We start from the raw sequence: 21,531 nt of genomic DNA on the forward strand, positions 1-21,531 counted from the left end.
AATTGGTTGTGAATGGAGGGCGGTGCCCACTTGCAGACTTTTTCAATGAATAACCAGGCCCCATTGTGCTGCTGGCGGAAAAACAACCCGCTCAAACAACACAGAGGCTGTTGGAGAGAAACATGCCTGTGATTGACAGCTGGAGCACCTCCAAAATATGTTTCCTTTTGCTTTCCCTGCTGCTCAGCAAGGCCAGGCTTAATGGGTGTGAGTCTTTCTCTCCAAGGGAGGGAATTAACACTAGACATGCCGAAGGGCAGCCTGAAAGTACTTGGGAAGCATGGCTGCCGCTTAATGAGGGGGCGGGGGGGGGGGAGTAATTCTACCATGCATTGCCAAATGCCTCTGCCTTCACTAAAGCAAGGTTTGATCAAGAGAGTAATTACTCTTCCCTGCCCCAGCGAATGGCACAGTTGTGAGTGCCCGTCTCTGCATGTCTCCTGAAGGAGAAGGACCGGCCAATGGAAGGCCAGGTCTACACGCTGTAAAGGATTCTGCGGCGCCCTCTGATCTCAGGCAATTTTTTTTAAATCTAGTGATGACCAACTTAATTAGCTGAGCCTGGAGGCAGCTTAGCTCCTTTCCATTCCTGGTTGGAGAGAGAACTGGGGAGTGACAGCTATGAAGCCTCTCTCAGGATTTTTCCTTGTCCCTTAGTACCAGCTGAGCAATGGGGCGGGGGGTTTCATGCTGGGGACGTTAGCCCTGTGGGCATTTGAGGAGCAGCTAACTAGCCGGGAAGGCTGGAAGCACTTAGTTCAGGACTGGTCTCTCTGAGTGTATGGGGGATGTATTCAAACTGTACAGCTAATACTCCACTTCTGATTAAGCCGGGCTGTATTGTTCAGTCACTACTGGGTAAAGAACTCTGATGTCCTCCCTTGCCTAGAGTGGCTGCTTTTAGCAGTTAATTAGGTTAAGCATTTATAAGTTGGTTTTAAAAATTATATATAGTGAACAGACTTTGAGTATGTCAGAGGCAGCCTCAACTGGGAGTGATCTGGTTTAGGTTTTAAAGGGACACTGTCCTTTGAACTAATCAGGGGCGTGGAATTTTTTTATTCCACTTTAATCTGACTAACTTCACTCTTAGTATTTCCATAAAGCCACCTGCAAGTTCAGATGGCCAGTAGGATGGGGCATTTGAATTTGTCTCATGCTTGTGCAGGCAGAGGCAGTGTTACTGCCAGTGCTGAGTTGTGTGTGCCTCCAGGAACTTGACCCACAGGGCCTTCTCCCAAAGGAGCAGTAATTAACACAAGGCTGTAATTATTGGCTTCATACAGTAATGAACACTGCTTAAGTTCTCATGCATTTAACCCTCCGTGTGCTGCCTCTCTTCCCCAACCATCCAAACTGCTCCATTCCACACCCCAGAACTCAATACCCAGCCCAACGTCTTCCAGCTGCCCCAGCGCTAAGCCAGCCAGGAACAGCTTTGTATGGGGTGCCGGGGACAGCTTTGCTGCTTCAGGGGAGTGGACAGGGCTGGCCTGTGTCCCCCACCAGCAGGATCCTTGGGGTCCTCTTTTGCAGGAGCCATTAAGTCTCGGAGAGCAGGAACTTTTGCAGGTCGCTTTCTTTTGGCCAGTGGCAATAGCTCCATGAAGAAGGCGGAGATTGTTTAGGTGCACGCTGACATCTCACTGCAATTCTAGCTGTCTAACTCAGAGCTGGTGTTATTTCAGTAGGGAGAAAGGGGATACTGCATTCCAGCTCTTAGCTTTTGAAGTAAGGAGATCAAAGCTGAGTTACTGAATGAGATGCGCCCCTCCCCCGCGACAGACCATACCCCAACCAAAACAGAGTATATACAGCAGCTGACAAACTTCAGCTTCAAAGTACAGTGGGGAGGAAAAATCCTTTAAAAGTAACTGGATTAGCCCCAACTTTTTGTGCCGCTTCTCTGGCTACCAGAGCTGGAACAGAATGAGGAGCATCTTGACCTGCAGAGAAGACGCTAGCCTGCTAATTATGTTTCCTCTGTCTCCTACTATAGAGGCAACATCTCTAAAATATCTAGCAGAAAATATAACTACTGAGAATAAACCAGGTTTCAGATCATAGAATCACAGAAGATTAGAGTTGGAAGAGACCTCAGGAGGTCATCTAGTCCAACCCCCTGCTCAAAGCAGGACCAACCCCAACTAAATCAGCCCAGCCAGGGCTTTGTCAAGCTGGGCCTTAAAAACCTCTAATGATGGAGATTCCACCACCTCCCTAGGTAACCCGTTCCAGAGCTTCACCACCCTCCTAGTGAAATAGACCTCCCTAAGTATTCGTCCACGATCGCAGAAGGGGCCAGTCTGCTGGTGGGTTTGCTTGTGTGCTTCCCTTGTGGAAGGCTTCTGGGGATGTGCATGTGAGCCGTTCACTCATGGAGGAAAAGCTTCCTGACTGTAAAATCTGCTCAAGAAGCTGGGCTCTCCAGCTTGGTTTGCGGCTGGCTCTTGGGAGGAAGTGTTTAATTGGGGGTTGTACTCCAGGCAAAGCTGCCTAGTAAAAAAGTGTCCATATTCCTGACTTCAGTTCAGGGGTGAGTCTTCCTGTTCTCTCTCAGGAGTAGGATGGCATCTTACTGTGTTGCTTTGAGGGCTCCAGATGAAATTTGGAATCCGAATTAGGGCCTGGCAACAAATACTCAATTCCTGTCTGGACTGTAAAGCCTAGTGGTTGGGAACCAGCTAGCGGGGGATTCACAGTGAAGTTGCTCTTTATAGAGCAGATCTGTCTAAATGGCTTCACAGTCACTTTACTGCAAGCAACTCTTCATAGTCATTTCTTGACTGCCCTGACACCATGCACAAACATACAGGTGAGACCCTGTAGAGTGAACCTTAGCTGTGTTATGCACTGGGAATCACCCCCACAACAGTGGCAGCTCCCCACTTCTCAGTCCAGAGTGCTCTAAGAATGGGGCTTGGATTACGGTGTCTGACAAGCTATAACAGTACATTCAGCTTTACAACGGCCAGATAAACAGCTGGCTGGACAAATGAACCAGGTGTGCGCCGAGGCATTACTTCTGTAGTTTTTATTCTGCTAATCTGGAAATATTCTGTCCTTCAATGGGTCTTGTTCACTTGCAGCTTAGCAGGTTTCTGCTGTATTCATGCAGTTACGAGCTGCACTGCACTCAGTCTGTGCACTGGCTCCCTGCCGTGCCTCGGAAGCGTTGTCCTCTAGAACTAAACAGATGTTTCATGTAGCCTCTGAGGTGTATTGTAAATATGTCAACAGGCCCTCTTTAAACGCACTCTTACAATGAGCTCTCAGGCCCGTTCCCCATCAGCACAGTCACCACAGTTCTGCCCTTTCAGGGTCTGTCTATGCTGCATGCTTAGCCTGGGTCTGTGGGACCCAGGCGTATGTTCTAGGTGTTTCCAAGCCAGTTGTTGGCATTCACGCTGCATTGCAAACCTGGGTTTATAGCTGGTGGACCTGGGAGTCTCAGCCGTGCTAAGTGTCCATACTGCACTACTCAGATCTTCTGACTAGGATCTGCGGCTTGACGTGTGTCCACCCTGCAAAATGACAGGGCTTGGACCTGAGTCCCAGCAGCCCTCGAGCTCTGACCCACCCCCCAGCAGGGCCTTAGGACCTGGCCCCTGAGTGCTTGCTGATCCGCATCAGACTGATTTGTGTGTGGACAGAAGTGAGGCTTGAGCTTAGTGTGCAGTGGAGACATACCCTCAGAGGGCAGGCTCTGCACCGCCTTTCCTTCTTTGTGCTCCTCCACTGCCCCAGTGATCACTAATGCCCTTGCTTTGCACGATGGGAACATGCATTATGCTAAGCACCACCAGACTATTTCTGATGTGGTTATCGCATATCTGAGCCTCTGGCGGGCTGCCATCATGTCTGCTGCTCATCCCCCTCTGCTGCCTTCTCGCTCATGGAAAGAGCCAGCAAACACCATTTGTGTTAAATGGAGCCTGGGGAAGGGTTGCTCTGTTTTTAACTCCCTTCCCTACTTGAAAAGGACAGCGTGGCAGGCAAGCGCAGTCCAGTCGCCAACTCAGAAGAGCAGCATGTGATGTTCTACCCGTACCCCAGCTGGGAGCTGTGTGGCAGTTCTCTTCATGCAGTCAGCAGACTCCCCCAGAGGCTGAACGACCACCTCCCTCCGCACACTTGCTGGGCCAGAATCCTTGTGTTTCTTTTCCCTTCTTCCCAGAGCTATGCCCAATACCAGCCGATGGTGGAAGGTGGCTGTCTAGACTTAAATTGCAATAGTGGCACAGTTGTAGTGCTTCATTGTAGCCACTCCCTACAGCCACAGTGGCTATAGTTAAACCACTGCCCCAAGAGAGAATTTTTCTGTCAACCTAGCACTGTCTGCACCGAGGGGGGTGGAGGGTTAATAGGCTTAATTAAGTAGCTGGGGGTGTGTGGATTTTTCACACTCCTGCTGACATAGCTGAGTCAACATAACTGTTTAGTGTAGACCTGGCCTTAGTCTCTGTTTTCTGTGCAGGGGCTAAGTTTGACTGGCTGACGTTTCACTCAGTGAATGGCTCACTTCCATTTAAAGGACACAGGGAAAATCTCAACCGGCTTCTCATAGCTGTGAAGGCCAGAAGGACTCTTATAACCTAGTCTGAGCTCCTGCATGACACAGGCCAGAGAGCCTCGTCCAGTCTTCCCACTACCCGCAGGGGAATCTGTTGGATTTTTACAGCCTGATCCCCAGCCTGGTTTGTCTCTAGGGCCGGTGGCAGTCCAGCGAAGACAATCAGGGCCCATTACTGGAGCAGATAGTCCTGCTGGTGGGGTCAGGCCCAAGCTCTTGTTCCGTCGGTGACCGTTTCAGTGGCGCTCTAGCTCCCTGCAGAGCGGGAAAAGTGTAGCTGTTTCCTGTGGCTTGGTGGTCGTGGGTAGCCGCTGAAGAGACCAGCTTGTAGAATTGTTGCTGTTGTTTCTCAGAGCTGCGGGAATTCTGCTGGTCTCATATTAAAGAACTGTGATCACTCCTAGACATCAGTGATACCAGGACAGGGGGAGAGACTGGCTCCCTGCTAGATGCCATATGCCACCCTATATGGGGAGTAAATACTGTTCCAGGTCAGTCTCCTCTGGCCATGGCTGGTGGGGGAGCTCAGGTCTTGCTTCTGCATTGCTCTCTTGCTCCTTGGGGTGTGGTGCCACCATGCACTCGCTTGTGCTGGGTGAATTGCATGGATTGGGGCTCCGGCATCTGCACTGAGGTACTCCGGTCCCTTGCTCAGTGGGTAACCCCCTCCTCCCCACTCATGATGCACAACCAGTTCTTGCTTTGCAGCTGGCTTCTTCAGACTGAGCAAGAAGCTTGCATACCTCACAGGGTCCTGCCTTTCCCTGAATCCCTTGCTATCCAACCCACTTTCTAGTGGAAATCAGAACCAGGTTGCGCTGGGCCTGAAGCTTTCCTTAAAGGGCCAGCATCCTATTAAAGTCCCCTCTGCTCTCTTTCCCAAACCCCTGTCTGTAACTGAAGCAGCACAAGTCCCCAATCACTCTGACAAATGGTTTTCCCTTTGTGGGAGATGGATGCAGCCTGTATTCCTACATCCCCTTCCACAGGTGACAGGGGCCAGCCAACAGACTCTCAGAGTCCACCTCTGAAAGGCACAGCTGTGCTGCCTCCTGCTGAGAACAGGCTGGAGGCTTGTCCCCCATGTTAGCTTGCATGTCCCTTCTTGGGGGTCCTGGGCCCTGTGTTCCGAGGCAGTGGAAGGCAGATCTGCTTGCAGTTACTAAGGGTACATCTACACTACGGGACTATTCCAAATTTGCATAAACCGGTTTTGTAAAACAGATTGTATAAAATCGAGTGCGCACGGCCACACTAAACACATTAAATCGGTGGTGTGCGTCCATGGTCCGAGGCTAGCATCAACTTCTGGAGCGTTGCACTGTGGGTAGCTATTCCGTAGCTATCCCATAGTTCCCGCAGCCTCCCCCACCCCTTGGAATTTCCGGGTTGAGATCCCAGTGCTTGATGGGGCAAAAATCATTGTCGCGGGTGGTTCTGGGTAAATGTCGTCAGTCACTCCTTCCTCTGGGAAAGCAACGGCAGACAAGCATTTCGCGCCTTTTTTCCCTGGATTGCCCTGGCAGATGCCATAGCATGGCAATCATGAAGCCTGTTTTGCCTTTTGTGACTGTCACCGTATGTGTACTAGATGCCGCTGACAGAGGCGATTCAGCAGCGCTACACAGCAGCATGCTTTCGCTTTTGCATGACAGCAGAGATGGTTACCAGCCATACTGCACCATCTACCAATCCATAAATTGGTAAAAAGATGATCATGGCTACCAGTCGTTTTGCACCATTTGCTGCTGTCATAAGTGCCCCTGGCTGCTCTTAGCCAGGGGCGCAAAAGCCAAAATTGGGAATGACTCCCTGAGTCAATCCCTCCTTTTTGGTATCTAAAAATAGAATCAGTCCTGCCTAGAATATGGGCAAGTGTACTAGAGAACCACTGTATCAGAGAGCACAGCTGCTCTGTGTCAGATCCTGCAGAAATTATGAGCTGTATGCTATTCACAGGAGATGCTCCTGCAACAACCCCACCTGTTGATTCCGTTCTTCCCCCAGCCTTCCTGGGCTACCGTAGCATTGTCCCCCCACTTGTGTGATGAAGTAATAAAGAATGCAGGAATAAGACACACTGACTTGTTAGTGAGACAGCCTCCAGCTGCTATGATAGTCCAGACAGGACAGTAAGGAGTGTGGAGGAGAGGAGCCCAGCATCCCTCTGCTAGTCCAGGGGCAATTGAATCTTTTTTTTACACATGAAGGGTGGGGGCTGACAGAGCTCAGCCCCCTGTTGCTATGATGACGATGGTTATCAGCCATACTGTACCATCTACAAGGAAAAATTAGGGCCAGGTGCCCTTGATCGACCTGACGGATGCTAGTCAGCATGGTTACCAGCCCTTTTGCACTGCCCCATGTGCCAATAGGCTGCTGATGAGGACGGGTACCAGTCGTTTTGCACCATCAGCCACCCATGGCGGGGGGGAGCAAGGATGTTGGTGTTCAGTGCTGCAGCATCGCGTCTATCTGCAGCATTCAGTAAAGATAGGGTGACATGTAAAAGAGTCGAGAGAGGATTGTTTTCCCTTTCACTTCTGGGGGTGGGTGGGGGGGTGCGTAAATTGCCGAGCTATGCCCTGACCCACCGCGGACACTGTGTTTGACCCTAGAAGCATTTGGAGCTCAGCCAAGAATGCAAATGCTTTTCAGAGAGACTGCAGGAACTGTGGGATAGCTTGAGTCCTCCAGTCCATGAGCATCCATTTGATTCCTTGGCTTTCCGTTATGCTTGTCACGCAGCAGTGCGCTGAGTCCCTGCTATGGCATCTGTCTGGAGATTTTTTAAAAATGTTTTTTAATTCGTCTTCTGTAACGGAGCGCTGATAGAACAGATTTGCCTGCCCTTACAGCGATCACGTCCGCATGGTCCATGCGGGAGCTCTTTCTTTATTTTGATTTTTAACTGCATCGCCACACGTGCTGATCGGAGCTCCACGCTGGGCAAACAGGAAATATTCAAAAGTTCGCGGGGTTTTTCCTGTCTACCTGGCCACTGCATCAGAGTTCAGATTGCTGTCCAGAGCGGTCAGTGGTGCACTGTGGGATACCTCCCGGAAGCCAATACCGTCGATCTGTGGCCACACTAACCCTAATCCAATATGATAATACCGATATTAGCGCTACTCCTCTCGTTAGGGAGGAGTACAGAAACCGGTTTAAAGAGCCCTTTATACCGATATAAAGGGCCTCTTAGTGTGGACGGGTGTGGCGTTAAATCGGTTTAATGCTCCTAAAACCGGTTTAAACGCGTAGTGTAGACCAGGCCTGAGTAGCGTTTGGATTGCAATGATGGTGGCGAGGGTCGCTTTCTGTGCGAGAAACAGCATTGATTCTCGGCCCGCCTGTGCCAGGCTGTGCGTCAGGAAGCTCCTGGCTTTCGAGGATGTGCTTGGGCAATAGGAAGCGGGTGTGGATTTTGATGTCCTTGATAGAACAGATTACAGCCAAGAGGCCTGTCTGCTATCTGAAACCACTAAGATACCAAGGCCTGCTCCTTTAAAGTATGGGCCTTTCCCGGTGCCTCGCCAAAACTCCCTCCCTCTGCTACTGGGCAACATGCTGTGCACAGTTTCTGCTTGGATGGCTGCCCTGTAGTCCGGGGGAGGCTGAGTTCCAGTGGTGCAATAAGCAGGTCGCTTGCGAAGGATCCTCTGTGATAAAGGCGGTGTGTGAATGTAAGCACCATCTCCTGAACGGTACGTGGGGATCATACGTTACTGTCCCAAAACTTTTGGCTGAAATTTCAGATTTTAAGCATAAAGGGGAGTAAAATTAGAGAGATTCTGCTCTTAAAAAGGATTGTGTTGCGTACTAATTAGTGCGTGCAGTTAAGCGTTGTAAGTATCCATCCATTTCCTTCTCCCGCATGCCAGCGGATTGCAGCAATAGTCCCAAGTATGGAGACTGAGAAGCTGTGATGCATGTTAATCACTTCTTCCCTCCTCTGATTTTAGTGGTACTTCACGCCCCACCTCCAACAAAGATCAAGCGGGAACTCCACAGCCCTTCCTCCGAGCTGTCGTCTTGTAGCCGTGACCAGGCTCTCTGTGCTAACTATGGAGACAAGTGCCTCTACAACTATTGGTAGGTAGAACTGAGATTCGTCCCCAGGGCCGCAGAAGGTGGGGGGTGGCATGGGGACTGGGAGGCATGGAAACCAGACAGCTGGAGAATCCATCTGAGACAGATGTTGTCACCTCTGTGTTGCTAATGAAACCCCCTCTAGGCTTAGTTGGAGGGGAGATTTGAAAGCGCATTCACTTTGAGAGCTAGCTTCTTACTGATTAAATTCCTGAGCTCATGGAAGTGAGGGCAGTGCCAGGCTGCACAGAGCATCAGACTTCCTTGTGTTTCCATGAGCACCGTTCGCAATTGCAGATTTAAGTCGTAAAAACAACCCTATATACACAAATGGGCAGGATTGGATTCTGAGAGAGGTTTCTTTAGGGCTCTCGTATGTTAACGTGCACCAAGGCAGTTGTTTAGACATCCAAAGGGCTGCAGGAATCCTGGACAGCGCTGTGCGTGCAGGCTCCTTCAGGATGCTCATTTCCCTGGAAATGAAATCTACACGACTCTCTAACGCTTAGTGCCATCTAACTGCTAGGGAGCACTAGGTGATGCTCAGCTGCATGTTAACTACTAGTATCAATTAGCAGAGGTTGGTCCATCAAACAGGTCACTGCTAACTCCTGCAAAATACACTGAAAACAGGCCTGAAGGGGGGTGGGGGAAAATATGACAAGTTATTCTCTTACTTTTAATGAGTGGAAGCTAAAATTATCTTTGAGGAAAACGTGTGGCAAGTGTTAAAGCAGGCCTCTCTGACGCAGCCTGTCTGTCACTCTTGTGAAGTACAAAGATTCCCTTGGGGCTGCTAGTAGATCGGGCTGTGTTAGCGCTGTCACTGCCTGACAACCAGGAATGCAAACAAGTCTGAGTGGTTCTGAGCAGTGGGTGAAGCAGCGTGAAAGCTGTACTCACTACATTGTGGTCCTCTCCATCTTCTGTTCACAGTGCCTATGACAGGAAGCCCCCTGTTGGGTTCAAGCCATTAACCCCACCTGCCACCCCCGTGTCCCCTGCCCAGCAGAGTTCCTCGCTTCCTCACCCTCCACCCGCTGCATCAGTGCAGGCTGCTGCCCATGTTGCCCCAGCAGGCCCGCCGCGGGGGACTCCCCCAGCATCTGCCCCGCATGCTCTCCAGGAGCCAAGGCAGCAAACGTTCGCTGTGCCCCAGCCACCTCATCAGCCCATGCACATGCCAAAGATGATGCCTGAAAACCAGTATCCAGCAGAACACAGGTAATGAGCCAGGTTTGCTTTATCACATGGTGCATGCACAGCAAGAAGCCAGGTGTCTTGTGTTCTGAACTCTTTCCTCGTTTGACCGGAGGCGACATGCGGGGTCACATGCCTCTCCCTCCCTCCCTCCACCCGCTTGGCTTGTACTGAGTATGCTCACGTGGACAGAGCATGCTCAGTAACACTGAAGCCTGTTGCCCTCATGCTTCTCCCCACCCCTCACCCCCACCCTACCACCATCACCATTGGCAGGGATGGGTCGTCTCTTGGTTTCACACCATGTGTTGGGGAGAGGAAATACAGTTTTCTATGGGGCGCTGCGGTACCTGTGGCGTAGTTGCTAACATTCCTTCTCCAGTCCTGAAACCACAGGATTATTGTAAGCTGGGGTGGCTGGCTTGTAACAGCACACGTGTCAAGGTACATCGCCTATTTCAGTGTCAAACATTAGGCAACTTTCTCCCCTTTTCCCTCTCTTAACAGAGAGTGAGCCTGGGGGCTGCCTTGTCCTCCCAAAGGGAAAACAGGGTTACCTCTGACTCCAATACAACAGCTCGCTTCTGGAAAGCCTTCCTTTGCCTTCACAGAGCACTAGAGAATCCTGTCTCGGGGCTATGTCTTGGATCCATGCCTAGAAGGCTCTTCTGGCAGTTTGCTCCATTGCCTAAATGATCAATGTTAATATTGGAAACTTCCTTTGCTGTAGTTTACACCAATTACTTGGATCTCTGCGGATTTTTCTCTGAGCTCTTTTCTTTTGAAAAGACGCAGGTCAGCAGCCTTGGAGACTGTCTGGGCTCTTCCCAGAAGAGACAGCATTAGCCATGATGGTACTGACCCACCCACCCCTGGAAATTTCTCTCAAACTCTTATGGCTTTGGGGGGTGGGGGGAGGAAATGACTTCCTCTAGGGATGAGCTGTTAGTTTGGTGTGTCTGCCCGTTTTGCTCATCAGATTGATACTGCAGTAAATGTGCCGATCAGTACCAGTAGTGGGTTTTGTTGTAGAAGCTAGTCAAACAGCACTTGGACTGGGACTGCTAAACTAATTTGATTTAGGAAATGGAGCAGCTAGTTCTTTGGATCACAAAGACCCTGGGTGGGATTTGAACTGATTTTATAGAGGCGATAGGTTCTGTTTGCTATCCATTCCCACATTGCTTCTGTTGTCACTTACTGATGGCAGTAATTGAGTCTCATTTTTAGAACATGCCTTTCACGTATCTGTAGATACACTTTGGGTATCTTGACCCCCTGCCCATCTCTTCCCTAGACTGAACATGTCCCATTCTCTTAAGACCAAGGAGAAATTGTTCTCCAAACCTCGCATTGTATTGCTTTCTTCAGAATTCACTAGTTCCTTTAGAACATTTTTAGTGTGCTGCCCATACACTAATATAGTACTGACTCAAGCTGAGGATTAATCTGCCTGAGTCAAGCCAGATAATTACCTTCTGCTTTTGCCACGTGACTTCTCCCTTCATAGAGCCAAGTAGATGAGTTTTGCTTTTTTTGGTGAATTGCACTGTTTCTCTGTTCCTGTTTGAAGTTTAATGCACATATGAAAACTGCAGAGCCTGGATTTTTTTTTTTTTTAAACGGGCTTGTTGCAACGTTTGTCACTTCCTGCAAGAATCTCAGCTGCTTTCTTCCTCCCTGAGAACATCCTCTAGTGGAGCCAGCACCCTGCTGCCCTGTTCACACGGCCTTGCCAAAACTCTGGGCTGAACATCCTCCACCCTGGTTCAAGTCCTCTGAGCTTTGGGGGTGACATGCTAGGAGTATTTGTGTGTTCTGCAAAACAAGGCAACATTCCCAACATGTTTGTTTCCACTTTACCCCAACTTTCCAGCAACGCAGACCACAATGCGAAGCCCTCCTCTACAGTACCACTTGCTTGCTCATCTGTCGATGTAGTCATTCCCTCCTGTCTGGAAATCACTTGACAGTCGCGCTTCCTTGACCTCGGATTATTGTGTTGCTTTTATCGCACTTCTGCAGTTTGTTGGGATTGTACTGTGTATTTTAACCATAGCTTCCCAAGTGCTTGTAAACCTTCCCGTTGCTGTGTGTCTGACGCTGCTCCACATTGTTTCTACTCAGTCCATTGCTGGAGAGCACCATGACAGCCCACTTTGATAAAATTCAGCCTCAGGCTGAAAGGTAGAACTGTTACTCTGCTTGACTCTTGCCAAGCTGTGTATCCATCTTATTCTATCAAAGTCACCACAGAGAGCTATGTGGATCATATCTGCACACACAAGACCGGCTGCAGTGACAAAGATGTACAAAAAAAGCATCTGGGTTCAGCCTAGTTTCAACAGTTTGCTGTTTGTTCATGTCCTTTTCCTTAAGCTGGTGCTGCTAGAACCCGGGTAGGTAGATTGCTTTAAAAGACCTAGATGGGCTTTTGCCTAGTTCAGGGGGCAGGAAGTCTGCATCCTCATCTGTATTCCTTAGTCTGAGTTAGCCACACCATTGATTTATTCCCTCTGAAGTGCCACAGAGGTGCATGGTGGAGAATTCTTTAAAGATGGAATCTGCTGAAGTAACGGGGGAATGGAAAGGTGGGGGCTGGTTAGCTACAAATGGAGCTGGCCTGTCTATCTGTCAGGTTCCCCTATTTCTGCCTATGTAAACGGGCGCTTCGTTTTCTGTCTCAGCTGCGGGATGTGGAGCGATCCCACAGAGGAACAGGCAGGGCAGGCGGGGGCTATAGTCAAATGAAGGTCAGTGCACAAAGTTGGCCGCGCTTTATTTTAAGCAGGATGAGATGTGAAATGCTTCCCTAATCTGCACAAGTGGAAACCATAGGAACAAAAGTCAACACTGGGCTTCAAAAGCTGAGCCCACCTCCCTGGATATCTCTGCTCTCATCTTTCTCCCCTTGCTTCCCCCTACCCACTCCAAAAAAGCCCTAGTGAATGGCACTAGCATCTGAGGTCGCCTTGCAGCCCCCAAGCTCCAGACGACCTGACAGCTATGCTTGGGCTACTGGCTTGCGCCCGTCCGGAAGTGCCTCTTCCTGCGGAGGCCATACCACCACAGTGCTAGAGTTTCAGGCTGAAAGGTTAGAGGGGCAGCCATCGGAAGTGGAGTAATCCAGGCCCGTCAGCTGCAAAGGATCCAGTTACAAAGGTCCCAGGGGCCTTGGTGCTTGGGACAGCAACTGATTGGTAGAGATCGCCTTTCAAGGTGCTGAGATGTTGAGTAGCAAATTGTGGGGTGGGGGCTGGGCTGGGCTCCTGTCCACATCTCTTCCAAGTCACAGCACTCAGCCTCTGGAGCATTACAAATAGAGACGGATGCCTTTCACATCCCGATCTCCTCCCCTGCAGGCGCCAGCTGGGGGTTCCCCGGCATACCCTCTGCCCGGGTACAGCAAATCATAACTTGTGCCTGCCGCTGGCATACGCCTGGGCACCTTTCAGTGGCTTCCTTAACTGGAGCATTAAGGATCCAGGAAGGATGTGCAACAAGGTTCGGCAGCAGGTCACTTGGCTAGAGGTGCCTCAGATGGGCTGTGTTCTGCAATGGCCCAGGTTGATCTCTGCCAACTTGAGCATCCATGAGAGCTCGGAGGCCCACACCCCACCAGGGAGTTAAATGCTTAATCCCAGCCCCAGAGGCAGATTAGAGGCCACTTGGCTTTCTCAGGTTGGAATGGATTCAGCGTTATGTAATTGCCGGCTCCTCAGTCCAAGCTGTGTGACAGCGCAGGAGCAGAACTTCCTGGGGCTCTTCTCTCCTCTGTCCCCTGTCCATGGGGTCTTGTCCTCAGCAAGGGGTAGGAACAGGGCTCCCTGGTCCCCCTGGAGGCAGGTATTCATCTCACATGCCTGCTGTAAGGTCATGGCCAAGTGGGCCCCTCTTCTGGGGCGTAGACCTTGCCATGCCACATCTGTGTGAATTTCCTTGATGCAGGCGGCCTTGTTTACCAATAGCTGGCTAGCGGGCTCTTGACCAAGGAGCCGTAGCGATGGCCTGGCCAAGAGGGACTGAACTAACTTGCTCCGAATGCCCCACCCATGAAGATGGTGAACATCCCGAGGAGGCAGGGGAGGGCAGTGACGTGTCATTCCCCCACCCTCATCTGGATGTAGCCTGGTGACGGCTCCCATAGCAGCACAGGAGGCAGGTGTGGGGAGGGGCCTAAGGCCAAGCTGCAGTGGCTGAGTGTGTGTGTTCCCCTACTTGGATGATGGGCTAATCCAGGGCAGTGTGGCACAGGTTACATCTCCTGATTCCATCTCCAGGGTTTTTGATGAGCTACTCAGGTACCAGCTTGTGCCTGGGGAGTGGAGCACTTGGTAGCTGGGCCAGATGTTGGAGGGAGTGAAACAGGTTTGGCCGGACTGGGCCCGCCCCACCTCTCATGAGCATCTCTTGACTTGGTCTGCACAAAAACTACTTGAATGCTGCCTTCACCTGCCTGAGTCTGCCACGGGCTAAATCCATCCGGGCCCACATGGCTGCTGGTTTTGTCTTATCCTGAGTGGTGGATTGACAAGGGACTGCAGAGACCCTGATCATAAAGTTCACGTAGGGCTTGGTAGCCTAACTGCGCCCCATTTAAAAAGCCATCTGCATTGTGGGGGACCGTGGTGGTCCTGACAACGTTGCTGGTTCGGTTTGAGCCATGTTGCTCCTGTGATGAGCTAGCTTTGTGTGTGGAAAGCCACTTTCCAGGTGGAGGTGACTGTGATGCTCTCAACGGGGGAGCTCCTTGCCCACCATCTACCCTGTCCTCCAAGGAGAAGATGGTGCCATCGGAGACTCTTCCCCAAGATGGTGTTTGAACTCTACCAAGGCTGTAGCCCTGCCAACATCCTTCCCACAATGCTGCTTCAATTCCACAAGGCCCTTCTCCGCATGCTTGGTGTCACGGGGTTCTAACACCCCACTTCTCCTTTCATGTGCCCCAGGTCCCCAAGTAAAAGGCTGGCTGAATGCGAGTCACTGCTGTGAGCTGGCCCACTTACAGCCACCAGCAGGTGTCTCTCCCCTCGGTGCTTACGAGGGCCTTGCCCTCCTCTCCCCTCTGTTATCGCGTCCCCTGGTTTTGGGTCATTCTGTGGAGGTGATGGGCTCGCTTTCTTTGGACAGCCTTTGCTTCCCACTGGCTGGAAGGGTCCATGGGTGGTAGCTAGAGCCTTGGGAGGGATCAAGACATGTTTTTCCCCCCAGTGCAATATGGCTGCCTGTAGAGCCCCCAAACTCTAAGGTTTTTGGTCTCTATCTGTCTCTCCCTGGGGAGTAAGAAGCCCAGGACTGAGAATCCTTTCATGATAACTGCAGAGAAGCAGGGTTACAAGCTGACCCTTGCATCTATTTAAAAGACCAAACCAGGCCCTTGGCCCAGCCCTGACCGGCGGCGGCAGCGGCACCAGCACGCTCCGAGCCACGTGGGAAACCTCCCATCTAACCTAGTTCTCAAACTCCATAATTCTCTGCTATACAGTCTCTGTGCAGCTACCTGGTAGGAGCTGGTTCCTCCCCGGTGAATGGTTTGAGAGGCAATTGGAGTATGTGAATGCCCCCTGAGCCCTACTTATAAATGCCCTCTCCATCCATTCCACAGTGCTTCCATATTGGCTCCCAGGGCGGGAGTGGGAGCATTGCTCAGAAACCTAAGGCTGCAGCTAGTTAGCTCAGAATTGCAGTTCGGCGTGTGTTTCAGAGGGCGAGTGCATTTGACACCTGTAATCTCAAGTTAATGAATGTCTTTGGTGGGGTCCCTGGGCATTGCCAATAGCGGCTGGCAGTGGGGAAAACAGAGCTAGGTATTTTACTCTTGTCAGGGTAATGAGGGTGAGTTCCTATGGGCTGCCTGTTCGGCAGAGCTGGGAATGGATGGTTTCACCGTACAGTAACACCTCTCTCTCTCTTTCTCCTCTTCCCCCCCCCCCCCCAAAAAGGTTTCAGAGACAGCTGTCTGAGCCCTGCCACCCTTTCCCTCCTCCGCCAGGCCTTCCTGGAGACAGTCGCCCCGTCTACCACAGGCAGATGTCCGAGCCTATAGTCCCAGCCGCTCCGCACCCTCCTCAGGGATTCAAACAGGAGTACCATGATCCCCTCTATGAGCACGGTGTCCCGGGCATTCCAGGGCCTCCAAGGCATGGATACCAGTCTCCAATGGGCATTAAGCAGGAGCCCAGGGATTACTGCATTGACTCAGGTTTGTATGGGAGTTGGGTCTCCAGCTCTGGAGATGTCGCTGAAAGGTTTAGCCAGGACCCCGCCTTGGTGCCTTTGCTGTAGTGTTCCTCGTGCACAGGATCCTGGGCCCCGGGGCTTCACGAATGCTGTTGAGCACCCTCTTCTGAGGAATAGACCCCATTTGGAACTTGCGGACCTCAGCCAGCGCCTGTAGGGAGTGCGATGTCTCAGAAAAGGAAACTGCTCCCTAGGGTGGAGTGCAGGCACTGCAGCAGCTGCAGAATGCTGGCAGGGGGAGCGTGGAGAAGTCACTCCCCACAGCTCTGTTGAAGCCGAACAGCGCATTGGGTCATGCCCTAAGCTGGAGCAGGCGCTGCTATGTCCTCTCAGTCCGCTGGGTGATTTCCAAGCACAGCGAGGGACCGATGGGGAAGGGAACAGCAGTGTTTACATACAGTAGCCTGTTGGCTTTCTCATGCCAACAAAATGCCTCCAAAGAACTCCTGCTGGCAGTAGGTCAGTGCCCAGGCTTTGCTGAGGCCCTGTGGAAGGAAGCGCCTTCTGCCTGTAACCTAGCACCCCGTGCGCAAGCGGTCTGTGTGGCTGGAGTCTTTCCCCGAATTGCTGGGGTGCGGAGCAGGTTGATGCAGCGAGTTCCAGCTGATTCACACACTCCAGGCTAGAGCCGAGCTGTATCTCTCCCCATCTCCCAGTCAGCACTGGGGGGCTGCAAAGTGCCACTAGATCTGTCGCGCTAGGAGAGGAACAGAGCTGCAGTTGGCCCACCTGCCTCTGCTGAGGTTTAGCTGGCAACTTCCTCTAAGGCGTCTTGATAATGTTGCATTAAAGCGGTGACCTGTGTGACCTAGACGTTTCCCACTGTGGGTGTGGGAAACCGCGCCCCGCACGCTGCCTCCAAGCTAATGTCTAACCGAGTTAGAATGTCAGATGACTCGTTCTTTATACCAAAAAAAAAAAAAAAAAAGCATCAAGCACTCAACAGATGTTGCTGTATCTAAGCTCCAGTAATCTGCACAGCGGTCCTGCTCGACCGGGCTGCAGACCTATGTGCAGAACGCCGCCTCCTCCCCACCTTCCCTTAGCTCATGGGGGCAAAGGTTATCTGAGCACACAGAGTTATGTGGGCTCGGGCTAAGCTTTCCCCTTGGCCCCAGGTAGCCAACTCTGTTGACCCATTGTGTGATTTCTGCTGGCTGCTGACAGTGCAGGGCCTAGCTACACAACAGAAAATCCTCTAATCGCCTTAGGCCTAAAAATACGGTGACCTCTCAAAGGCAGGATTGAATGCAGTCGTCAGCAACAAAATGGAGCAGATGCGTGTGGGTCGGGGGGGGGGGGGTGTCTAAATTTTTAGAAGGACTCTTGTTTATCTTCAACTTTCCTCCCTTCTCGTGTTGCTTGAGCTATTTAGGAGAAGACAAAATATTGGGCTTGGTCTCTTTTAAGACCATCTACTAACGTGGATTGTTGAAACAGACCTTTCCCTATTGAGTGTTTCCAAATCGCCTTTGCAAAGTCAATTTGGATTGCCTTTTCCAAACCACAAAGGAGCCTGTACTTTGTGCTGATAACCTCTCGCTACTCATTTTGAGACCTTGTGCCATTGCAAAGAGATGGGAGTGAATGAGAAGGGGGCTGTCCCTTGTAGGAAGAGGAGAAGAGCTGGTTTATAAGACCTCCAGGATAAATATGCTGTACCTGCAGTTGCAGTAGCATATTCACGCCCACAAATTCAGGACACCTCAGTTTAGTCTCTGATTTATCTTTCAAGTTGAATCCGAGGGGGTAAATAGTCACGTGGGCTAGGAATAGTTCAGAGCTATGAGCCTGCCTGTTTTCCGAGGCTTCTCATTTCCTAAATGAGGGGGAGTTCTCTGTTCAGAGACGTCTGCAAGTCAAAGCGAACACTGAGTGATTGATTAATCTTTCGAGCAGTCCCTGAAATCTTATGTGGGGAGCTCTCACCTCTTGAGCGCCTCTTGCTGCTGCATGCAGTACTGCAGCCCTTTTCCTGATCCCAGGGCCCCTTGTAGGTTGTTGCTCTCGCCTGGCAGGTCTTTAGCGGTTCAGCCTCTGGCTGGTCACACAGTCAAAACGAACCCTTCCAGGGTAGCAAAAGTCCAGCAAAACTGTCTGTCTGCCCTCACCTCGGTCTTCAGCCCCAGCTCTGGGCCCTTTAAACTGAGACCTTAGGTTGGACTGCCAAACGAGCCTTGTCCCCATCTCAGGTTTGACACCACTTCCCTGGGGAGAGGGGGAACATGGCGCCCCCACTGCTCTGGGTGCCAGCCAAGGGACCCAGCAGCCACACACAGCTCCCTGCTATTCATTGCTGCTGCTTCCCTGGGCCTCTTCCCACCTGGACCCTTTAGCCTCCCACCTTAGCTTGGAGTTGATGTTCCCAGGGCGCCTCTCTCCTCCAGCTTAAGCAAGTGCAGCCCGGATCAAACCCCAGCTGCCCCTCGAGCTCCTGTGGCCAGAGAGGAGCCGCTGTCCCTCTGGTCCCAGCTGAGCTCTGGCTACTTCTGGGAGGCCTCTCCAAGCAGGCCTGGAGGACCCCCCTTCTGCTGCTTCTGCCCTGAGTGGGAGTGGTAGGGACAGGCCCTGCCATAGGGTGCTGGGAAGACAGGGTGCGCCCTATCATATGTCACCACACTAGAATCGCTTGTAGGGCTGTGTGATCTCGCGGGGTTTCCTGCTCGCATGACGCTGCCAATCCCGGGTGGGAGGCACGCAGCGTGCCGAGGAGCAGCGCCAGGGCCCCGGGAGGATGCTCCAGCCCGTGATGGGGTGACACTGACCCCGCCCAGCAAGCGAAGGTGCTGAGCCATTGCGCCTGCTGACCACATGCACAGCGGCTGTGTAACATTCCCAGGGGAGCCAGTGCAGGGCTATCTCAGCAGGCTGCTTCTGCTGTGCCATGTGGCCAGGGTGTAGTGCTGCCTGGTTCAGCACAGACTTAACTCGGCTGTTGTCTTGATTGCAGAAGTGCCTACCTGCCAGTCGTCGTACATGAGAGGAGGGGGCTACTTCCCCACAGGCCAGGAGGGTAAGTGTGCACGCGTGTACACAAGACGGAGTACTGCGGGGATGTTGTGTGTCATTGACTCGGGCAGAAGGTTGTGGAGGCTGCTGACACAAAGGACCCTGAGAAGAGTGTCCCTTGACAGTGCTGCTACAGTAACAGAACCACCACTGCTTTAGAAAGGGAGAGGCCTAGGAACTTCCCTGGTTCTGGTACCCACCCCCACCCATCTGTAGCTTCCTTTCTGTGCTGGGGTGAGTCCAGCACCACTGTGAAAGCAGGTGGAATGGCAAACCAGCGTCACTGCTGATTTAGAGATCCAATCTGCCCCTTACCAGGCGTCTGTATCCTTCCGTATGACTGTTGAGACTCCCATTTACCGCAGCATGAGTTCTTCCTTCCTGCCCCCCTCTTGGGTGTATTAGACAGTGGTACAGGCGGCTGTGCCTGATGCAGCTGCTAATAATAGTGCGTCTCCATTTCAACTGACGCTTCACCTGAGCTAACAGACCATCCCAGCTGTGTGAGAGAGCAAGGGGAAACCACGCTGCCTTGCTCAGCCACACATCTTGACGGCCGCATGCTTGGCTGTACCCTTTAGTCTGGGATAACATGCCTGATAGAGACAGTAAGAGGGTTTTCAGTTACTGGAGCTACATGGGGTGGGGAAGAGGAGAAATCTGAACGGCATTTGGCCAGCGGAGTGGCTTTCAGCTCGCTCATTGAACTAGTCTAGACAGGTTTTCTGCCAGCAAATAGAATCTAACGTTCTGAGGGCCAGGCCGAGTGAGCCGATGCACCGTTTAGCCCAGAAATGGGACTGTGCTTGGATGTGCTTCTTGCAAGTGAAATGTGCTGACTTTCTAAAGCTGTTAGCTTCGTGCCTGCCCTCAAGGTGAAGGGGAGGAAACAATCCATGGTCCAAATCTGCCCATAGACCAGTAGGGTTTGGGCCTGAGCATTAAATAAGTCCATCCAAAAGACAGGTCTGAATGAGTTTGTGCAGTCAGGAATATGGTGGTTTTTACAGGTTCTAACTCTCCAGTAGTGCCTTTGCTAACCCCAGCACAAAGGTCCTGCTTGGCTTTAGCCTGGAATCCAACCAAGGCTGTGTTTGTGGCTATGGCGTTGTAGCAGCTGGGATTTCGCTGGTCTCAGTTGGGTCTTTTGGGCATTCTCAATGGTCTCCTGAAAGCCTTTTTAGTGTGTTTGTTTTGCTGAGCTGGCTGGTGGACAGTCAGCGTTCATTAATGCAACCGGCTGCCTGTCCTGGTAGGATGGTGGGGAAATGTTCTGCTAGAATTTGGGGATCTGGATTCATACCAGACAAATTTCAGTTTTCTAAGAAACTGCATAAGATGGTCCTCAAATAAAGCCACAGTCTCTGTAAGCAAAAAGGGTAGCTGGCAGATATCCAGGAGATTTCTGATCTGGGGTTGGGTTGGTTCAATGGCACAATCAGCTAATCACACCTCTGCACCCATATCATGCATGCTTCAGCATAGGTCGCCTCTCCGGTCTGGACTGTGGCGCTAACGGGCATGCTTTCCTCCTAGGATTTTCCTATGAAAAAGATGCCCGGTTGTACTTTGATGACACCTGCGTGGTGCCGGAGAGGCTGGAAGGTACGACACTGGCTGTAGTGCGGCAAGGTGGGGGGGCAGGCATGGAGCTGCCTAATAGAATTCCCGTGGCCAGCTCTTATGAGGAAAACGGGGTACGAAACCCAAGCCAGTGGCAAAAGGATGCCAGAGCTGGGCTCTGTAACCAGGCCCCACTCTCCATCCATGGCATGGTGACATCCTCGGGCAGCCTCATTCTAGGGCTAGAGACCTGCCAGGCTGGCCCTGAGTGCAGGAGACAGCAGGTCGGCAGCGAGCCAGCAGCCTGCGGTGCTGGGAGCAGGTGATCTAACACGTCTCTCCTCCCACGCAGGGAAAGTGAAGCAGGAGCCCACCATGTATCGGGAGGGGCCTCCTTACCAGAGACGAGGGTCGCTGCAGCTCTGGCAGTTCCTGGTCACACTCCTGGATGACCCGGCCAATGCCCACTTCATTGCCTGGACAGGCCGGGGCATGGAGTTCAAGCTGATTGAGCCCGAAGAGGTACGGAACCAGACATGAGACTTGCCAGTGGCTGCTGGCTTGGTTACGACCCAGAAACAAAGGCCCCTGTTCCCAACACACTTCCCCGCAGCACTCTGGGCATTGCCTGGTGCAGTGCGGGGGGAACAGCAGGGGAAGGGTTGAGTCTAATGGTGTTTAATAGTTTACTGCAGTGGTCCCCAACCTTTTCGGGGTGGCAGGCGCCGGACGACGAGCCACTGAGGACTGTGGCTGGCGGACAAGCATCCGCCGAAATGCCGCAGAGAAGCGGCAACGTCAAGAGGCATCGCCGCCGAAAATCAGCGGTATTTCAGTGGTGATGCCTCTTGATGACA

At 51.9% G+C, this 21,531-nt stretch overlaps 1 protein-coding gene across 4 annotated transcripts in view; it reads left to right on the plus strand.

The window, feature by feature from the left end:
- The window catches only part of ETV5 (ETS variant transcription factor 5), a 44,816-nt gene that overhangs the window by 15,094 nt on the left and 8,191 nt on the right, over positions 1–21,531 (plus strand). For all 4 annotated transcript variants that reach the window (XM_045030804.1, XM_045030802.1, XM_045030806.1 and 1 more), the window contains exons 6-11: positions 8,536–8,665; positions 9,599–9,886; positions 15,805–16,064; positions 19,053–19,115; positions 20,648–20,716; positions 21,027–21,196. In XM_045030804.1, coding sequence (XP_044886739.1) covers positions 8,536–8,665; positions 9,599–9,886; positions 15,805–16,064; positions 19,053–19,115; positions 20,648–20,716; positions 21,027–21,196 — 980 coding nt within the window. The remainder of the gene's footprint in view (positions 1–8,535; positions 8,666–9,598; positions 9,887–15,804; positions 16,065–19,052; positions 19,116–20,647; positions 20,717–21,026; positions 21,197–21,531) is intronic.

The sequence above is a fragment of the Mauremys mutica genome, chromosome 9 (assembly GCF_020497125.1).
Source record: "Mauremys mutica isolate MM-2020 ecotype Southern chromosome 9, ASM2049712v1, whole genome shotgun sequence".
In the NCBI taxonomy this organism is placed as follows: domain Eukaryota; kingdom Metazoa; phylum Chordata; order Testudines; family Geoemydidae; genus Mauremys; species Mauremys mutica.